This window comes from Excalfactoria chinensis, chromosome 2, assembly GCF_039878825.1.
Source record: "Excalfactoria chinensis isolate bCotChi1 chromosome 2, bCotChi1.hap2, whole genome shotgun sequence".
In the NCBI taxonomy this organism is placed as follows: Eukaryota; Metazoa; Chordata; class Aves; order Galliformes; family Phasianidae; genus Excalfactoria; species Excalfactoria chinensis.
The window spans coordinates 32,015,695-32,034,374 of record NC_092826.1 but is presented as its reverse complement, the minus strand read 5'-3'; the positions used below and the strand labels follow the sequence as shown (position 1 = coordinate 32,034,374).

The window sequence follows — 18,680 nt, the reverse complement described above, 5'->3', positions numbered from 1 at the left end:
TTTCCTTTTTATGTCTACTCTTGGATGCTTTCTTAGCACCATTCAGCACCAGACTGTCCTGGTGCTTATGTCCTCAGTGTACAAGAGTAAATTCATCTGATGCTTATGATTTAACATGTGCTTGGTTGTGTCTTCAGTAAATAGCTTTTGTCTTTGTATCCCTGAATGCTTCTGTTTTTTCATTCAAGAAGAAGTAGAAACTTCTTTTGTAATGAAGTTATGCTCCTTAGCTCTTTAAGTGTAGTGTGATACCAGCAATATCCATTGCTGAATTAGAAAAAAAACAAAACCCAAGCCTACATTTAATCTCTTCTGTGTAAGCATTTGCATAGAAATTCTGAATTTCAGTTATAACTGTTCTTAATTAAGGGAAATCTATAGGCAATATTTTCAATACTTTCTCAAAACTGTTTTGCTTGCAAATGTTCCATGTTATTTTAAACAATGGTATTTGAAGGAAATTACTCTTGTTATGGCCAGAGTTCAGTAAAGACTGAACAGTTGTGCAGAGATTTCCCAAGTCACTGAGTGTTTTTTGGACTATTATGTTGATAAAACATTGCTTTCTCCACAGTGACTTCATAAATTGAACCAAGAAACAAAATATTTTGAGCAGAGATGCATTTTCATAAATACAAGGGGAAATATATATATGTTTTTTCTTTCTACAATTCTGCAAGCTTTTGTTGTTTTTTTTCAGGCAGCTAGTTGATTATTCTTTGTCTTCCTACAGTTTCTGTTCTTGTAGGCATCTAATTTAACTTCTCTGATTTATATTTAGCTCTTGGAGCTCAATGTGCTAGGAGAGGGTTACTTTAAGTGATTATTGATTCCTGCAATAATTGTTCTGCATATTTAACTCAAGGTAGCCATACTTGCAGGTGACTGTTTCTATTTTTAAAGATACAACAAGCTGTTCTGAGAAGTTAGTAATTTATTTCCTAAAGCTTTTTGGTAAGTGAGGCTGGATATTTCAGTGTTGTGCAAAACACAACACCGATGCACCTTTTTACTTGATTTGCATCTAGGTTTTTGTAGGTGTAGGTGCAGATCACTGAGCTGTACTCATTTGGAGCTATTGGTTCAAATATTGGTTGCTAGAGTGGAGACAACGAACTGCTGTCTAGTTTTCATAAATGACATACTGAAGTAAGGGCAATGTTAAAAGCAAATTGCCAAAAAAGTGGAATTTGTTTGTCAGATTTGCTCTGTACTGGTTTACAAGATGGGCTTCATATCACGGACAAGATGCTGAAGTCTTACACGAAGAATAATTATAATAATGTTTGATTAAATGCCATAAGGACTAATGGTAGCTGTAAATTGCCTATTAATTTACTATTGTGAAATGATAGTGATATTTTATTAATTATGGACTAGTAATGAAAGGGAAAATGCCAGTAGAGGCAGCTATGTTTACATTATCTAGGAGTTAATTACTTCATACACTGCATCAGTAAAATGTTGAGTAAAATGTTGTGCAACATTCTGTAGCCTTTTTTATATTCTTATCTGTTGCTCTCATTCTATTTCTGGTAGAGAAAGCATCTGTCCAAACTGACCATTCTTTTGCCTTTTTAGGCTGATGAACAAGCCATGCTGGAGGATACACTGGTTGCACTCTTTGACTTGGAAAAAGTTACATTTTACTTCAGGCAGTCAGAGCCAGAACCACTAGTTGCAAGTGAGTAATTATAATTAATATCTGGGTATTGCTATTCAGAAATATTATCTGTATTTCTAATATTTTTATCTTCTAGAGCATTCTCTCCCATAGAAACTGTTGTATAACTTGGAGTTATAGACAATTAGCCCTCCTAATAGTCCAAGAATTCCTGAAATGCAGCTAGCATCAATCATGACAGAGAATCATTAAATGGTAATATCAGTAACCTGGAGGGAGGAAGTATCTGTTTAATTGAAGTTTCCATTGGGAGCATATAACCACATAAGGAAAGTCCCTGGAAAAATAATAAAAAAAAAAATAATGTTTTTCAGGAGTTGTGTTTAAAAGAAACTTGAAGGCCTTAATAAACAAATGCAATTAAGATAAGATGGAGAAGCATTAAAAGCATTTCATTTTAATGTCACTCAGCTCCTCTGATAGACAAAGTGGATGGATCTCAGAAGAAAGAGTTCCTTAAGAGACAACAAATACTGTCAGAGTAGCTTTAAATCTTACAAGAAGCTTCCTCTGAGACCACATGATGGAGACAGTCAGATACTTGGACTCTTCCTTCCAATACTCACTCAACTAGTTGGAAGGAACTGTCTTCAGAGACTGCTGTTCTTATTATACCCTTCACTCATTTTCAGCCACTACTTTTTATTTTTCCAGTAAGTAGAGATTTTTCTACAGTGAATTTTATGTAGTGAGTTAAAAAAACAGTAACACAACAAAAAAACAAACTCCCCTGGGAAGGGAGGAAAGAATGTCTGCCTAACTTCAAACTTTTCTGAAACATTTCCCTTACTGGATTGAGACCACACATAAGAGATCTTCTGCAATATACAAAACCAGAAGAAACAGAGCTCCTCCACAAAACTGGTGAGAGGATCCTGTGCTTTGATGATTTCCTAAATACACCCATACCTATGAGTTGCAACTCTAGTGGCCAGGTAGGAGCTGGATAACATAAGACCATTTTTACCTCTCTGTAAGTCAAGTAAGGGTCCTGCTTAGAGATTTTTTGGTGGTTGCTTTTTTGTGTTTTGTTTGTTTGTTTGTTTGTTTTGTGTTTTTTTGTTGTTGTTGATGTTTGTTTGTTTTTAAACAAAGCCTTGCCAAGTTGGATAACAACATGGAACTGGTGTTTTGAGAGGGCTTTCTGATGGGGAGTTAACCATAAACTGTTCACAGAGTTACTGAATTGCAGGGGTTATAAGGTACCTCAGGAGATCTAGTCCAAACCCTCTGCTGAAGCAGGTTACCTACAATCGGTCACGCAGGAAAGCATCCAGGCTGGTTTTCAGTATCTCCAGAGGAGACTTTGCAACCACTCTGGGAAGTCTATTCCAGTGTTTCTGTCCCCCTGAAAGAAAAGGAGTTCTTCCTGTTCAGATGTAATTTCCTGTGTTCCAGTTTGTGCCCATTCCTCCTTGTTGTGTTGTTGCATTCCACTGAAGATAGCATGACCCCATCCACTTGACACTCACCCATTAGATAATTATAAGTGTTGATAAGACAACTCCCAGTTGTCTCTTCTGCATGCTAAGCAGTCTCAGGTCTTTCAGTATTTCATCAGAAGGGAGATGCTCCAGGACCCTCATCAACTTTGTGGCCCTCCACTGGTCTCTTGGTAGAAATTAGCTGTCCTTTTTGAATTGAGGACCACAGAACTTGACAGAGTACTTCAGATGTGGTCTGACCAGGGCAGAGTAGAGGGGCAGGATCACCTCCCTCAACCTGCTGGCTACGCTCTTTTTAGTGAACCCCAGGATTCCATTGGCCTTCTTGGCCTCAAGGGCAAATTCCTGGCTCACAACCAACCTGTTGTCTACCAGAACACCTAGGTCCTTCTCTACAGAGTTTCTTTCCAGCAGGTCAGCCTCTAATCTGTACTGATGCATGCAGTTATTCCTTCCTGGGTGTAGGACTCTACACTTGGCACTGTTGAACCTCATAAGATTCTTTTCCACCCAATGCTTTGCAGTTTTTTATCTTCGGCAAATTTGCTGAGGTGCATTCTATCCCTCCATCTAGGTCATTGATGTATATGTTAAACAGGACCAGACCTAGCACTGACTCTGCAGGCCCACAGTTGGACTGATCACAACCCTCTGGGCTCTACCAGTCAGTTGGTTCTCACTTCACTTCACTGACTGCTCATCTGTCCTACACTTCATAAGCTTACCTATGAGGATGTTATAGGAGACAGTTTAAAAGCCTTGCTGAAGGCAGGGTAGATAACATCCACTGCTCTCCTTTTATCTTCCCAGCCAGTCATAATATCACAGAAGGCTACCAGATTGATCAAGCACGATTTTCCCCTTGGTGAATTGATGCTGATTACTCCTGATAACCTTCTTTTGCTGTGTCTTCTGACTAAAGTGTCTGCACTAAAATACAGAGGAACACAAAGTACATGTGCTCTAGGAGTGTAACGAACTGTATTTCCTTTTAGCTTTAGTGCTGCCACCACAATCAAAACCACAATTTACTGTGGTTTCAGAAAACAAGGAACTTTCAATGACGATTTTTTTTTCTACTACAATTCTATATGATCAATAAAAATGTATTTTATTACCAAAAATAGTGAATATTTATTCACTGTGCGCATGAAATATGGCTCAAACAAATCAAACTATCCTTCTAGTGGTTTCAAACCATGTGCTGTACATACACATTTCATCCGATTTTCAGAGAATTCAATGTAGACTGCTGCCATCTGTATTTGCTTAGTATTTCTGCTGCCTTTGGCTGCAGAGCAAAGATGGACTTATGCTGTTTTTCTACTTTCTGAAAATGGATGGGCCAAAAGTGACCAGAGCAGAATTAAGTTTGATGTAAAATACTGTGCATACTCATTTTGTCTGTAGTGATTTTGATCTTACCATGTGAATTGGGGGTGCAAAAGTTTCTGGAAAAGGATGTGTGATTGTTTTCAATGAAGCACTGACACTGACTGTATTTTCAGATGTCCCAATCACATACCAAGCAGAAGGAAGCCGCCAAACTTTGAAGGTTTACTTCTACCTTGATAGTTACCATTTTGAACAGCTTCCTCAAAGACTGAAGAATGGAGGAGGATTTAAAATCCACCCGGTACTTTTTTCACAAGGTAACTTGATTTGTTGCTTTTTTTCCAACTCTTACAAATAATACTTAGGTCTCTTTAAAACCCTATTTACCATAACGTAAATCTTTTGTAACTGTAAGGGCATAGTTCTTGTGCTTAAATCTTTTATGTAAAGAATTAAAATGTGCATTTAAGAACTGCTGAAATTTGTGGTGAAAAATAAATGTGTAAATATGAGTTTCTAATCTTATAATTCTAATATTATTCCAACACCAAACATGAATGTTCTTTCTTCAATATTGTTTCGTTCTATGTGGATGTTAGTGGATGGTAGATCATGAAACTTGCTGTTCAGTGTTTTGCATTCCAAATGTTACAGTAGGCTTTTCATATTACTTCATATACAAGGACTAAATTATTATCCTCTGAAAATTCTCTCTATTTAAAATGTTATGAAGACTTAAATAACCTTTTCAGGCTTTTGTATTTATGACACTGCAGACATTACTGAAGTGATGAACGGAGGCACTGATGCTCATGCTGTTCATAAATTGCAGGCAGCCTGCATTAGCTGCAGTGTCATTGCAGTCATCAGGAGCATGGAATTTGATTCAGTGAAATGGTAAATGCAAGGTGCTGATTGCCTTGAGCTGCCTTTTCATTTCAGAAGGAGCTGGCATTACCTTGGAAAGGCTTCCAGGGTCTGTGTAGAACAGGAAGAAGTCAGATACACAAATGAGGATTTCATGGAGGGTTTGGTTTCTGGTAAGAAGAATTTAAAAGGAAATAATGAACAGTAAGATACCTGAAGAGATAGAAGAATTTACTGTACATATAAAATATGATTTTTTCTTAAGTAAGATCCCTGGAGTCTGATTTTTAAATAAGCTAAAGAGAATAGACTTCAGTGGATTTCTTTTAATAGATTGAGTTCAGTCATATGGAGAAAGGAGAACAATGAGTGTCAGACACATTTCAGTAGAGCAGACAAAAAAGCACATGAAAGAGAATGGAAAATTGCCTTCATTCAGATGAAATCTTGGAAATACCTGTTCACTTAGATTCAGAGAAGGGGGGCAAGGATTCAGTGTGCTGCAGAATTTATTTTGCAGAAATTTTCCCCTTGCTGTTTCAGAGGCCCCAAATATTTTGAATCTTTATAATAGTGTCTTTGTAATGAGCTGAAACAAAAGGGTTAGGATTCATTGAAAAATCACATCTCTTCATTAATTTCCAGTAATTTACAAGTTTTCTCCTACATTTTGCATACAGAATTTCTTTAATTTCTGAGAGTTCTTCAAAATATTATATTAGACTCCAAGAAATAAGAAATTACATACTGGTTTTTGAATTATTCCTTTTTTTTTTTTTTTTCCTCTCATTAAAGAGTGTACTGAGATTCTATTTTTTACCTTTTTACCGTGAGATTTGAATGAACTGCAATCAAACTAACTCAGTAGATCCCCGTCTTTAATTGAAATTGAGTAGCTAGGAATGTATAAATCTTCTGTGAGTTCCTTTGTGAAGTTACTTCTTGCTTTCTAACCTTAACACAGCTAGGCTTTTTCCTGCCAGAAAATACAGTGGTTTCTAATGTTTTCCAGTTAAACATTCAGAAAATCATACTTATGCAATAGCTTTTCAAAGGAACAAGTCAGAATATATCAGTTTACTTATCTCCATATTGTTCTATCTGTGTTGCATAGCTCCATTCCTAAGTTTAGATGTCTCTATATTTGCAGGATTAGGATTGTGAACTTTTTTTTTGGTAGTTTTAGAACATATATCGAGTCTTGATTATGTATTTTTCCTCTTGTTTGAACAATTGCTTAAGTTTAAGAACATATGCTTAAGTTTATACGTTCAAAATATCTTGATTTGCAGTATTGAGGTTTAAGAATGTTGAGATACTCTTGGTATTCAGATTTCTCAGCAATTAATATACTTAATTAAAATATATGATCTCTAAAATTCAAATTAAAATTGCTCTTTAGTCTTAATTAGGCGCTCTTTTCTATGTTTTAGTTTTTCATAGAAGAATAGAATAATTCAGATTGGAAGGGACCTCATGAGGTCATGAAGTCCTGGAGTAGTAGTCAGCTATGAGATCAAGCCAGATTGTTCTAAGATTTTTCAAGTAGGATCTTGAGCAAGAACAAGAAATGTGAAAAGAAGCCAAGCAACCTCTTGGATGGCCTATTCCTTTGTTTTACTGCTTTTATTATGGAAAAGTGTTTTCTTTACATCCAGTTGCAACCTCTCTTTTCCAGGTTCACGTCTGTTGCCTCTTGTTCTGTCCCCCTGTGTCATTGTAAAGAGCTTGGCTCTGACATCTACTTGACCTTCTGTTAGCTAATGGCAGGTGACTAGTAGATGCCCCCAAATGCCATCAAGTACAGGCCGTACAGGCATGGGACTTCAGGCTGTGACCATCTTGGTGGCCCTCTACTACACTTGTCTTGAGTTGATCAACAGCTTTCTGATACCACGGGGACAAAAAATGGGCACGGCTTCCAGAAGCGATCTAATGAATACTAAAGAAAGTAAGGACTAGTATTGCTGTCAATCTAGGAGCTACGCTCCTGTTAGCACCATTTAGAATGTTGTTGACCACCTTTTTTTTTTTTTTTCTTTTTGCTGGGAGTTTTGCTTTGTGGAGTTTTCAGGTTCTTCCCAGCGCAGCTGTTCCCCAGACTCCATCTTCCCAGGTGCAGGACTTGACATTTGACTTGTTCAGCGTCACATTGTTCCTGCTGCCCAATTCCTCCAGCCTGTCCAGGTTCCCCTCTAGGTGGCCCTGTGCCTAAGTGTATACAGTGATTTCCACAGTTTGGTTGCAGCTGCAAACTTGTCAGGAAGCATCACCTCCTCTGGGTCAGATTTTGAACAATGTTGATCTCTGTAGTATTCTGCTTGTAATGAGCCTCTAGATGTAGACAATGTTCCAATAGCAAATATCCTTTAAGCTCCCCCTCATGCACCCATTCCATTTATTTCCTGTTGTCTATGTGTCCAGGTCATAATGTTCTAATATTGACGGAAGAGTACCATGGAAGATATGTTTCAGTGTGTAAGGAAAGCTGGCCTTACAAAGGAGTTTTCCAGTATACTAGGTAGAAATATATTAAATTCTACAAATTAAGAAGGGAGACAAAGCATACAGTATTGGATTCCCAGCTAGCAACCATGAGAATGACCCCCATGGTGCCCGTAGAAACAGAACTGTGTGCCCCAATCAGTCCTGACAGGTGACTGAGTTTCCTGGTGGGTGATATAACCAGAGTAAAACCAACTTTATGCCAATGAAACAAGAAGTACAGTTAATCAGCTCTATGTTTCTACTAACCTCGTATAATAAATTCAGTTCTGTGGATATTTCTGTATGGGCTTTCTGGTGTGATCTTGAACCAAGTAAGAGGCAAACCTAAATGTTGAAGTCTAATATTTTTTGCACAGAAGCAGAACTGCAAACTTTGAAAGCACCAAAGGGGAGTGCAATTTGCATGTTCTTTCACACTGAATGAATTATTCATTAACTGGTCATAATAAGCAGTACAATTACTGCTTAATACAGAATTAATATTCTGTGTACAGCTGAAGCTGTAAAGAGTGCAGCATGTTTCCGTCAGAACTCTGCTACTGCATGCATTTTCTGATAGGGTGATGAATTCCTTTAGTGTGCATGGATTACTAAAGTAGCAATGTTCTTAACTGTAAAATCTTTAATGTTCCTCCCTAAAAAGCCTGTTTTGCCAAGAGCCTGTGTTTTATGTTATAAAGAGGTTAATCTCTTAACAACTTCTCACTAAGTAAAGATCTTGATTTTTTTGGACTATATTTGCTTGAGATGCTTCAAACACTTGAACATTTAATGTAGCTTAGTCAAAGAAAAGAGTGAGCATCCCTGAGTATTTAAATGTAAGGATTGGTAGGTTGTTTTTTTCATTCATTCACTTTTTTTTTTTTTCCCTTCCTTCTGATTTCTCTTTGATGACCATATGAGGACAGTGTCTTTTACTGGAAGTCTTTGTTTAGTTCCCGAATTCTTGTAGCAATATTTGACCTTGTGTTTGTAAAGTGGAGTATTTGAACACAGAGATGTACCTAATACCTAAAAAGGAGCTTATATAGCTTATGTGACATTTTTAAAGATCCAAAGAAGTTTATTTTACTTGTTGCAGAAGAAGGCTTTCAGATTTTCAGTGTAAATATCTACAGGTTCAAGAACTCCACATTTCCCCAAATGAGGCTTCACACAAAGTTAGGTCTCCCTGTGTGAAAGTAGCTGGTACTTTTATCCTTTTTTTCTTCTGCCTCAGTTCATTTTACTGCTTTTCCATGACATATCAGAAATTAAAAGAGTGCTTTTGCATGCAGGGTTAGCAGTACTTCAATTAGAGCAACAGAAATGTATTTTCTACAGGGCCAGAAATATAATTTTTCTTGTAAATGAAATCTTAAAGAGATCTGTATGAATTTGATGACATACAGAAACAGCTCAGCAATCCACAGGGGTCACAACTGAAGGTTAGAAAGTAATTCACTAGTCTGTGAACAAAGCTACAAAGAAGGTGAATATTAAATATTTAATACTGATTTTTTTCCCTTCTCCATTGTACTTTCTCTTTTTATAGCATTGGAGAGCATGGAAGGATACTATTACAGAGACAGTGTTTCAGTAGAAGAATTTCAAGCTCAGATTAATGCAGCATCGCTAGAGAAAGTCAAGCAGTATAACCAGAAACTACGGTGGGTAATGATGCCATGCAAGTTTTGCTTTTTCACCCAGTTTCTATGATACATCTTTAAACTAAAGTGCGTTGTGTAATAGCTGTTTTTGTTGCTTGATTGAAAAAGATCTAAGACTCGTGATTCTGACTTTTCTTATTTCTGCACAGTTAAGTTTACATTTAAAGAGAAGTGGAATAATATTTTTTACTAAATTGTTTTCCCATGAAAATTACAGCTGTAGTTGTCTCATGATTGTTTTGCTAATGTATATACAAGAAGAAATATCCGCTTGATCACAAATGCTGATCTGGTGTATCACTTGCTGAACATCATAGTCTGATTTTGCAGATCATACTTCTGTAGGGTAGGACTTAAAGATAATGCTGTTTTCCTCAAAGCTAAATCTATTTGTTGTTTGTTTTTTTTCCATTACTAATGGGAATAAAAACATCCCTAGGCATTTGCATCAGCTTCAGTTATGGATAACAGCACGTATGCGTTGTATGTAAAGATTATGTGTTTTGATAAATAGGAAGCTGCGTGTAAAGACAGAATTTCTGGTGTACTAATATATTATTGATAGAATAGTGAAGGTATGTACCTAGACCCCTCTTGCAGCACAGCGTATCTGTGGAAAACACCTTTTAAATGTACTTATTTACATGAGTTGAAGACGAAAAAGTGCAAAGGACTGAAGTAAAATCACATCTATTCACTTTTTAAATCTTTTAATTGGATGGAAGCTGTACCATGTTAGGAAGCTTTTAAAAAACAATAGATAACAGAAGGTAGAAAAGAGATTAAGCACAGCTGAGAAGAGCAAAGAGAAAGAAGATTGTTTGATTATCCCATGAGTATTTATATGGGAAGAAGTAGATAAGTGAAGGTCTCAATATTTTGCCAGTTATTTCACCAGCTGACTCACTCCCATGGTTGGGACATCTTTTTTCTTATCTCTTATCTCTGAAATATTTTATCAAAGAAGTACATTATCTAAACTCTGCTTTAATTCAAGTGCTATTACAGCAAAAGCAATTATAAATCCAGTTGTACTCTGTGAATGCTGTAGATGTCATTTCTTTGTTCCATCTGTGTCAGTAGAAATCTGTCCTAGTGGCAAGTATAGTATTTATTTACTTATTCTGTTTTCCACATTGTTGTTTTTTTTATTTTTTTTTTTTTTTTCCAAAGTCACTGTTTGGAGGAGGAAAAGAAAGTTCATCCTTTGTATTTAAGAAATAGTGTTGACCATTCAGTTTTATAGAAAGCTTTGGTCATAGCAATATTTAACTCAGACAAACTTAGCTACTATTGGAAAGCATTTTCTATCAGTTGGACAAAGCAATTTTTTTTTTTTGTCATGTTATTTTCTATGAATAGATCTGATTTAGCCCACATAATAATCCTTAAAACAAGTTCTTCCCATCTTAATGGTCTAACGTTGCTTGGGCTTGCCTATATCATGCATTCTAGGTAGGATCTTCATTCATGCTTTGGATCTCATGAGATATATGAGATCCACTCATATATCCACTCACCACTCACTCTTATGGTGTTTTGATTCATGGATCTGATTGGCTGCTAACGATCAATGCCTGGTTTTGCAAGAAGATGCTGTGAAAAACTTATAATTCAACAAAACTTACCAATGGTAGCTCTGTCCAGTTTGAAGAGTAGGTAAATTACGTGGGGTTTTTTCTCCCAGCCATTTCAAGTCCGATGAGGACATTCAATAATTGATCTATGCATTTGTTTTCTGATGAACTTAACCCATTTTGTAAATGAAGCACAAACAGATTGAGGAATTCACTGACACAATGTGAAAAGAAGAGGAAAAAAAGAAAAGCAGATGCTTTGTTCTTGTTCTGCTCTTTGCTAGGCTGTGTAGGTGTTTGGACAGGAGAATCTAGTAAACTAAGAACAGCAGCAAAAGCTATTAACATTTGGATAATTGCTCCAAAGGAAAACATAAAAGTGAAATTGAGTAGTCCCTGGAAACATACACAAATGCAATTACACTGTCTTAAACTCTTCATGTGGAAGAAATCCTCTGTGTAGCACCACCTAATCAGTAATAAAATGTCATTCGAGACAGTCAGTAAACCATCCTTTCTTTGTACAAAAAGGAATAACTTGCTGCTCCTGAAATGACTATTTGATGACCACTTTGAAATTTTTCCATTGCTACAGCAGCAGAAAGCAAAGTAGAGCAACAGGACTTTTGAAGCAAGTTCAGCTTCTCTGATTCCTGACACATTTGAATAATAGTGTTCTAATAATGTAAACCCAATGGAGCCATTTGAGTTGTGGATGATCTCACTTACAAAGGAATTGTGATGAAATCAAGCAGGAAAATAAAATTAAAAATGTTTGGTACATGCTCAGCTACTCCTTAATTTTCTGTAGTAAAGTTCTGTTAAAGAATGAATGTATAGAACACTTTTGAGGAATGCAATGTCTTTTGAGAGAGGAGATTGATACTGGCATGTGCCTTACAGAATTCATTTACAAATTGTTTACGTGGATGAATCAAGAGATATATTAGTAAATTTATAGTGGATTATCAATCAAGTAACATGAGAAATGGAATCCTTGCTTATATTGCAGAATTCATTCACTCATTACTAATCAATATGATCAGCTTTTCCACTGTATCGGAAGGGTTATAATCCATCCAAATCCTCCTCCTCATCGATTTGAGCAGTCATAAAAGCTCCTCTCTTTCATGGTCCTTGCTTTGGGGCTTTTGAAAATGCCACCTCAACTACAGAGTATTAATCATAAGATTATCATTTGTAGGATATCACATTAAAGACAGTAGAAAACTAGTTACAGAATTTGCTTCTCTAACATGTATAAGGAAAAAAGAGCTGTTCTGAAATTGTATTTGCAAGTTGCTCTGGTGCAAGTTGCCAGCACCATAAATTTAACCTAATCAAATGGTTTGCTAGGGGGAAACGTGTAATATAGCCAAGTGAAAACAATTAGGTCAGTAGAGGTTTTTAAATATATTTGTTACTATGTGTTTGATATCCCTACAGTTGTCTTCTGACATGCAGGAGGACCAGTGCATCTGACCTGTACAGATTCTGATATTAAATAATTCTACATTCTCCTACCTCCTCACTTTTCTATGTCTTCCTCCTTTGCTACTTCTTGCTATTCAAATTTCCTTGTTCCATCTGGAATCAGTTGTTTTGCTTTTATAGATGTGAGTCAGTTTTTCTTCAGCAAGGCACAGTGGTATTTGAATTCATATCTACAACAAATGGTGATAGAAATAGTGATAATTCATGGATGCAGTATGATCACTTGAACTGTTGTGTTAAATCTTTTCTTGCACATCTTGAATCATACATGATTGTAAAAGCAGGAGGGAAAACTTTATTATTTTTGAACTGTTAATGTTTTAAGAGTTATTTTTTTAAAACAAACTCTGTCTTATAATTTTTATACTTGCTTAAGGTTTATTTCCTGCATGATATGATTCATTATGATATTTATTACTACATTGCTTAAAATTAAATTGTATGGCCATTACTGAGACCAAAAGTTTGGTTATGCTTTCAGGCCACTTAGAAGCTGAGAAAAACCCTGATTCAGGTCAGCTGAATGGCCATTACTCAGGCAATCCTTGATCTGAATGGTGACTTTTAAGATAAAACCTCTAGCTGAATATAAGCACATTTTCCCTCAAAAGAATCCGGTTTTGGGTTAGCTTCCTGCAGTAAGAAAGATTGTTTTAGAATGGACCTTGAAGAGTATGGGAATGCTTGTGTTGATTTGTCAGAGGTTTAGGCTTGATGGAATAGAATGGGCCTTCCAGTCTGCAGTAATAAGGAAGCTTGCTTTTCCAGTCTTTATTTCTCCATGAATATTTGACATTTTGACATATGTCAGGCAGTTCTGATTGTACCTTTTTCATATATGAATTATCTTTTTGGGGAGGAAGTGGGCCCCTCGTTCAACATTCTATTAAAATCTGCTTTTCCACGGGTGCTCTTTGTTCTCTTCTTAATCAAAAAAGTCCAGGACCATCTGTTTCTAAGAAATTTTCTCTGGAGCATATGAATAATGTCTTAAAGGTGGAAAAGATGTTAGGACCACAGTGTCACGCAGGGCTATGTTTATGTGAGATGTCTGCAATTTGCTCAACTGCATGTTGTTGACACCAAGAATAAACATTTGTGGAATTGAGCTGCCTATACCTGTGTTCTGAAATTGTCTGTGCAACTAATTTTTAGCTGATGAGAAATCAGTGCCCTCATTCGCCGTTAGATTAATGAACATTTTTAATGCCTCTTGAGCACCTTTCCTTGCATTTAGGTATCTAAACACCTTTAAAAATTGATTCCCAATTATATGGCAGTTTGAACTGGGAAGATTCAGAGGGGAATAAGTAAAGGAGTAAATGAAGTTGAGCTTAGGAGAGCTCTACTTCCAAGTGACTTATCTTTATTCCTGCTGACATCCTGACAATATGATGACTTAGTTCTTTACGCCAAAGTTCTTGCTGTGGGAAAGGTAGTTGAGGATTGCTATCTATTCCCACCAGTGGTGTGAATGCTAATTACTACTATGTAGTAATTAACTTGCCTGTGCATCAACATAGAAGGCCTGAAGAAAATGTTCTTTGTGCACACACACGTTTTGTGTGATTTGGATCTATTCTTTGAAGCAAGCTGACACTAAAGGGAAAAGGCCTTTATTTTTCTTTTTGCTTTTCATTTCTCCTGTGTTGCTGCTTTCTTTGATATCATTTTAGGAGGTAAATTCAAGTCTGTTAGTCTAAGGAAGCAATTATAATCAGTAAATCTAATGACAAATGATTTAGCTAACTGTCCCCATTACGCTGAGCATCTGATTACGTTAAATGCAATATTTGTCATTTTAAATGTTTAATTTACAATATAACTTCAAACTGTTTTTCTTTCTAAAGCCTCCTGCATCTGTCTGATGACATAATAAGCCTTCATCAGAATGCTGGCAAATTTAATTTAATCTTGCTATAATTTGTGAGATTTTAATATAGTTTTTTATTTTTTATTTTAAAAAAGAATTATGAAGAAAGAATTTCTGCCCCTAGAATTTATATAAGCATGGAACAAAAATATGCCTGTGTAATATAACAACTTTTTATTTACACAAACATGTATACATACTCATCTGCTTCTCAAGCTGCAGGCTCCTTGGCAGGCTGAGATTTTCTATACTGTGTCAAGGCAGAAAATAGATGTGATGGCATTCATGGCTTCAGGTTGAACTAAAATTCTCTAATGGTTACTTTGGTAAAGATGACACAACAGCATAAAAGATCTATCCACTTAGATTTCATTACGATAAAAGAAAGAATTTGTCTCTGGAACAAGCTTATGAGTCCTCAAGACCATACCTGCATTGTCACAAAGCCAAAATCATACATCAAATCCCATAATTAATGCATTAAAACCCATCTTAAAACTGACAGACTTCTTCTCCCACTGTTTCCTGTAGAAAGCCTTTCTGAATAAAATTGGTCATGAGATTAAGAAGCTTGTGCTGTTTGTTCTTGTTCCACTCTTGTCCTGTGACTGTGGCCATACTTTCCTTCATGTCTAACTAGTCTTTGTTATTGCCATCAAATTCAGAACATGGTAATCTGAGGAGATTTCCAAATTTCGGGTGGTAATTCTATGAAAACCTTTTCTTTTCACTAAAGTGGAATATTTATGAAGTAGGCAAAAGCTATTTTCCTATTTTTAGTGACAGGTATTTGATATATTGCATTGTGTTTAAAAATACAGCAGCAAAACTGAACTGCAATGCTACATATACCAATTTATCAAGTAGTTTATGTGCCTATAAAAAATGGAAATCTGATGCCTTATAGAATTTTAAGATGTGGTTCCAAATGAAGTGGATACTTCTAGATGAAATCTCTATAATGCAAAATTGTTATGAAGGAGAGATTGAGAATTAAGCATACACTCTGAAGGACATAACAAGGAAATAATTGCCAGATTTGTCTCCTGACAAACTTAATGAGAAACATTCTAGGTAGAACAGCAGTTGGGATTCATTATATCTAAAGTGAAGCACGACCAGAGTGAATAGAGAGATACTGGATAAAGTAAATTAAATTGTCTAGCTGGTCTAAAAGATATCTCCATCTGGATTGGATTTAGGATTTTTTGTGTTTTTTGTTTTTTCTTCTTCTCTCTTCCAGTTATGTACTCTCTATGAGTGTAAATTCTTTACCCTCTTTAGACTTGTGACAAAGTATGATCAGAATTAATTACAGAGAATGTTCAGAAATTGAAAATTATTCTTCTTGATAGAATACACTAAAAAAACAAACAAACAAACAAACAAAACACCTCAAAATGACACCTGGTTCATTCTGTTTTCTTAGTACCTGGAAAATGAAGAGAAAATGAGTCTGCAATGATTAGAGACTTTTTCTTTCACTTCTGGTCACTTGATATGAATTCAATCTAAGCCTGTAGCTTGTACAGCTTCTAGGTGCAGTAGAAATGCTTGCTACTCTGTGACTGTTCAGCATATTATCACATTAACAGGATATTCCATGTCTGGAATATTATAAATCAAAAAGGGAAATCTATTTGTGATAAGGAAGTGGGAAGCTCTTGGTACCAATGGGTTCAGTGTGGATTTGGCTGTTGGTATACCAGGGGAAGCAGTAAGGCACCTGGAAGTGGTTGTGGCTCAAGGTCTTTCCTTCCAGTTAATAAAACAGGGTGATTTCAAATGATCTAGGAAGTAAATATAGATGACTGAAGGCTTAGCATGCTGGGAACATGGGAACAAAGATCTCATCTGGATCCCTGGAAAAATAGAGCATAAAATGCAACATATGAAAAGCAGAGTTACGTAGAGGAACATAGAGCAAATACTTTTTTTTTTTTTTAATTATTTTTTCTTTTTTCTGCCATCCAGAACTTTCTGTCCTCACGCTTCTGTATTGATGTTTCTATGATTCTCCTTGCTTGTGCATTTATACATATTTATACATGTTTAGAAGTGAGGCTGTGATGTGCAGGTTGGCATTTCTTGAATATATTTAAATCCAAAGATTCTTCTCTTCTCTCTGTGTATATATTTGGTAATTTCACCTTACATTCACATCCTTATCCCCACAAACTATTTTCCACAGCTCTGTTTGGTTACAGTTAGAATAAACACTGGCAAAGCTGGTGTGTCACAATGCCTAGAGTTAGCCAGGAAGGACTTACACATGAAATTTGAATTATCCAAGGTAAGTTCAAAGCCACATAGTGTTTGGATTTTCTATTCTGTGCTTTGAGTTGCATAGCAGTGCTTCTGAATGGTCATAACATTACAATCTAAACTGTTTAAGGATATAAAATTGTGAAATTGTCATGAAGGTGTTTTCCTGTTATAATTAAACTTTTCTCTAACAATATTGTATACAGGACTGTATCACCGTCATGGATGTTAGGGATGAAATCTCCTTAATGTCCATAATTGCTTTATGATGAAACTACAGAGCTTCTACACATTGCCCTTATTGCTGAAATGTGTACTTTTCTAGGCATGTAAATGATGCAAGGTGGGAAGTCCTTGTGTGTCTGATGGCTCATGTGTGTAAACTTCTCTGAAGTACTCAGTATGCTGAGGCTTCAGTGGGTAGTTATCTTAATGTATTATGCCTATATGAAAACTGTTCCTTTCTTGTGTACCCAAATAGATAGAAAATTACAGTTTTCTTTCTTCTAGACTTGGAGCATGAATAGAGATATAGAAATAGTGCTAATAAAATGTGTAATAATTGTGCTGTGTTGCTGCAATAACTGTCAGTTCAAATGGCTTCCATTGTTGAGCCTTTCCAGAGCAGAACCCCCAGTTAGCCTTTATGTAATGCTGTTTAATCCACTTATCTTTCCACTTTGCCCAGTCAGAGAATGGACGGTCAACATCCAGAATAAGTATATAGACTTCCTAGAACAGCAATTTGAAAATCTAAAAGCTTGGTTATGCATCTACATGCATTTACAGAGTGTTTCTCAGAAATGCCTGTCTCCTATAAGCTTTCAGTGTTTCATTTTTTTCAGGTTTTTACAATGTCTAAATCATTGTAGGGTATCCTGCAAAATCTTATCAGTTTTTCTGCATCTAATTCACAAGTTCTGGGAAAATTTATTTTGTGATAGGTTTTTCTTTTTGAACCCTAATGTATTTGTTTCTTCAACCCATAGTAGGCTTTCTTTGAGGTATCTGATGTTTTGACACAGGTAATGTCTTTAAAAGGTGGAATATAGCAATCATCTCCTGTATTTTTAATATCTACTGGTTTTTCTACCTTTTTTTTTCCTCTTTAAAGGAAGACTTTTCTACAACAATTTATAGAAATTGTAAGGCTTTTAGTAGCAAAAAACAGCATCACAATTGCAGACAAAGAACCATGATTTCATTCTTGTTCATTTCAAATTGATTAGAAAATATTGTCTGAACAGGGCACTGTGCCAAGATAGCCATTAACTTTTCCCATAAAATATGATGAAGGACCTTAACAAGCATTTAGTAATTAAGCGAAGTGCTTTGGAAATTTATATGCTGTCCACAGTTTGTCATGTTCTGTAAAATACTGAAGTCAGTTTTTATGAAAAGCAATAAAAATAAAGCATTAGAGAAACATCTGGGAGTGTTATCTGATTGTGGTGGAGGGGGAATTGCTTCAGTGACAGCAGGATATTTTGATATTTAAAATTCATGTTGTGTATAGTTGATTTTTTGTTTTGTTTTGTTAAGTTAATGAATAACTGACTGAATTAATATAGTAATTCTTATAATTGTATATCCCATTCCAGTGTTCACGTTACTTCATTTTGTACCCCGAGTTGATTATTTTCCATGTACTCCACTAATGTGTGTACTATGCTATATTTGGTTTCTGTTCTCATTTAATGCAGTTGAATTACTGAAATAATAGCACAAAGAGAATGGGAGTGCTGAACATACTGAAAACGAAGCAGATTTTCATGTAGCATAGCAGGAAAAAAACAGTAAAGGCTTTTAGTCTGATAATATTCGGTGGATGGCAGGGTGATGCTTTGGTCTTTAGCTTTGCTAACAAAGAGGTAGGCTGGCCTGATGCTGCTGAGGTAGCTTTTATGTGCAGTGGCCACTCACAGTGATTTATGAGTAATTTTCTCTGCAAACCTCTTTTCCTTCCAATAGTCTCCACCACAG

The 18,680-nt window shown here is 35.9% G+C and overlaps 1 protein-coding gene across 2 annotated transcripts in view; it reads left to right on the top strand.

Moving 5' to 3' along the window:
* Positions 1 to 18,680, top strand: part of PREX2 (phosphatidylinositol-3,4,5-trisphosphate dependent Rac exchange factor 2) — a 168,630-nt gene that overhangs the window by 123,005 nt on the left and 26,945 nt on the right. For both annotated transcript variants that reach the window (XM_072329302.1, XM_072329303.1), the window contains exons 33-35: positions 1,582 to 1,684; positions 4,638 to 4,781; positions 9,374 to 9,488. In XM_072329302.1, the coding sequence (XP_072185403.1) occupies positions 1,582 to 1,684; positions 4,638 to 4,781; positions 9,374 to 9,488 (362 nt within the window). The remainder of the gene's footprint in view (positions 1 to 1,581; positions 1,685 to 4,637; positions 4,782 to 9,373; positions 9,489 to 18,680) is intronic.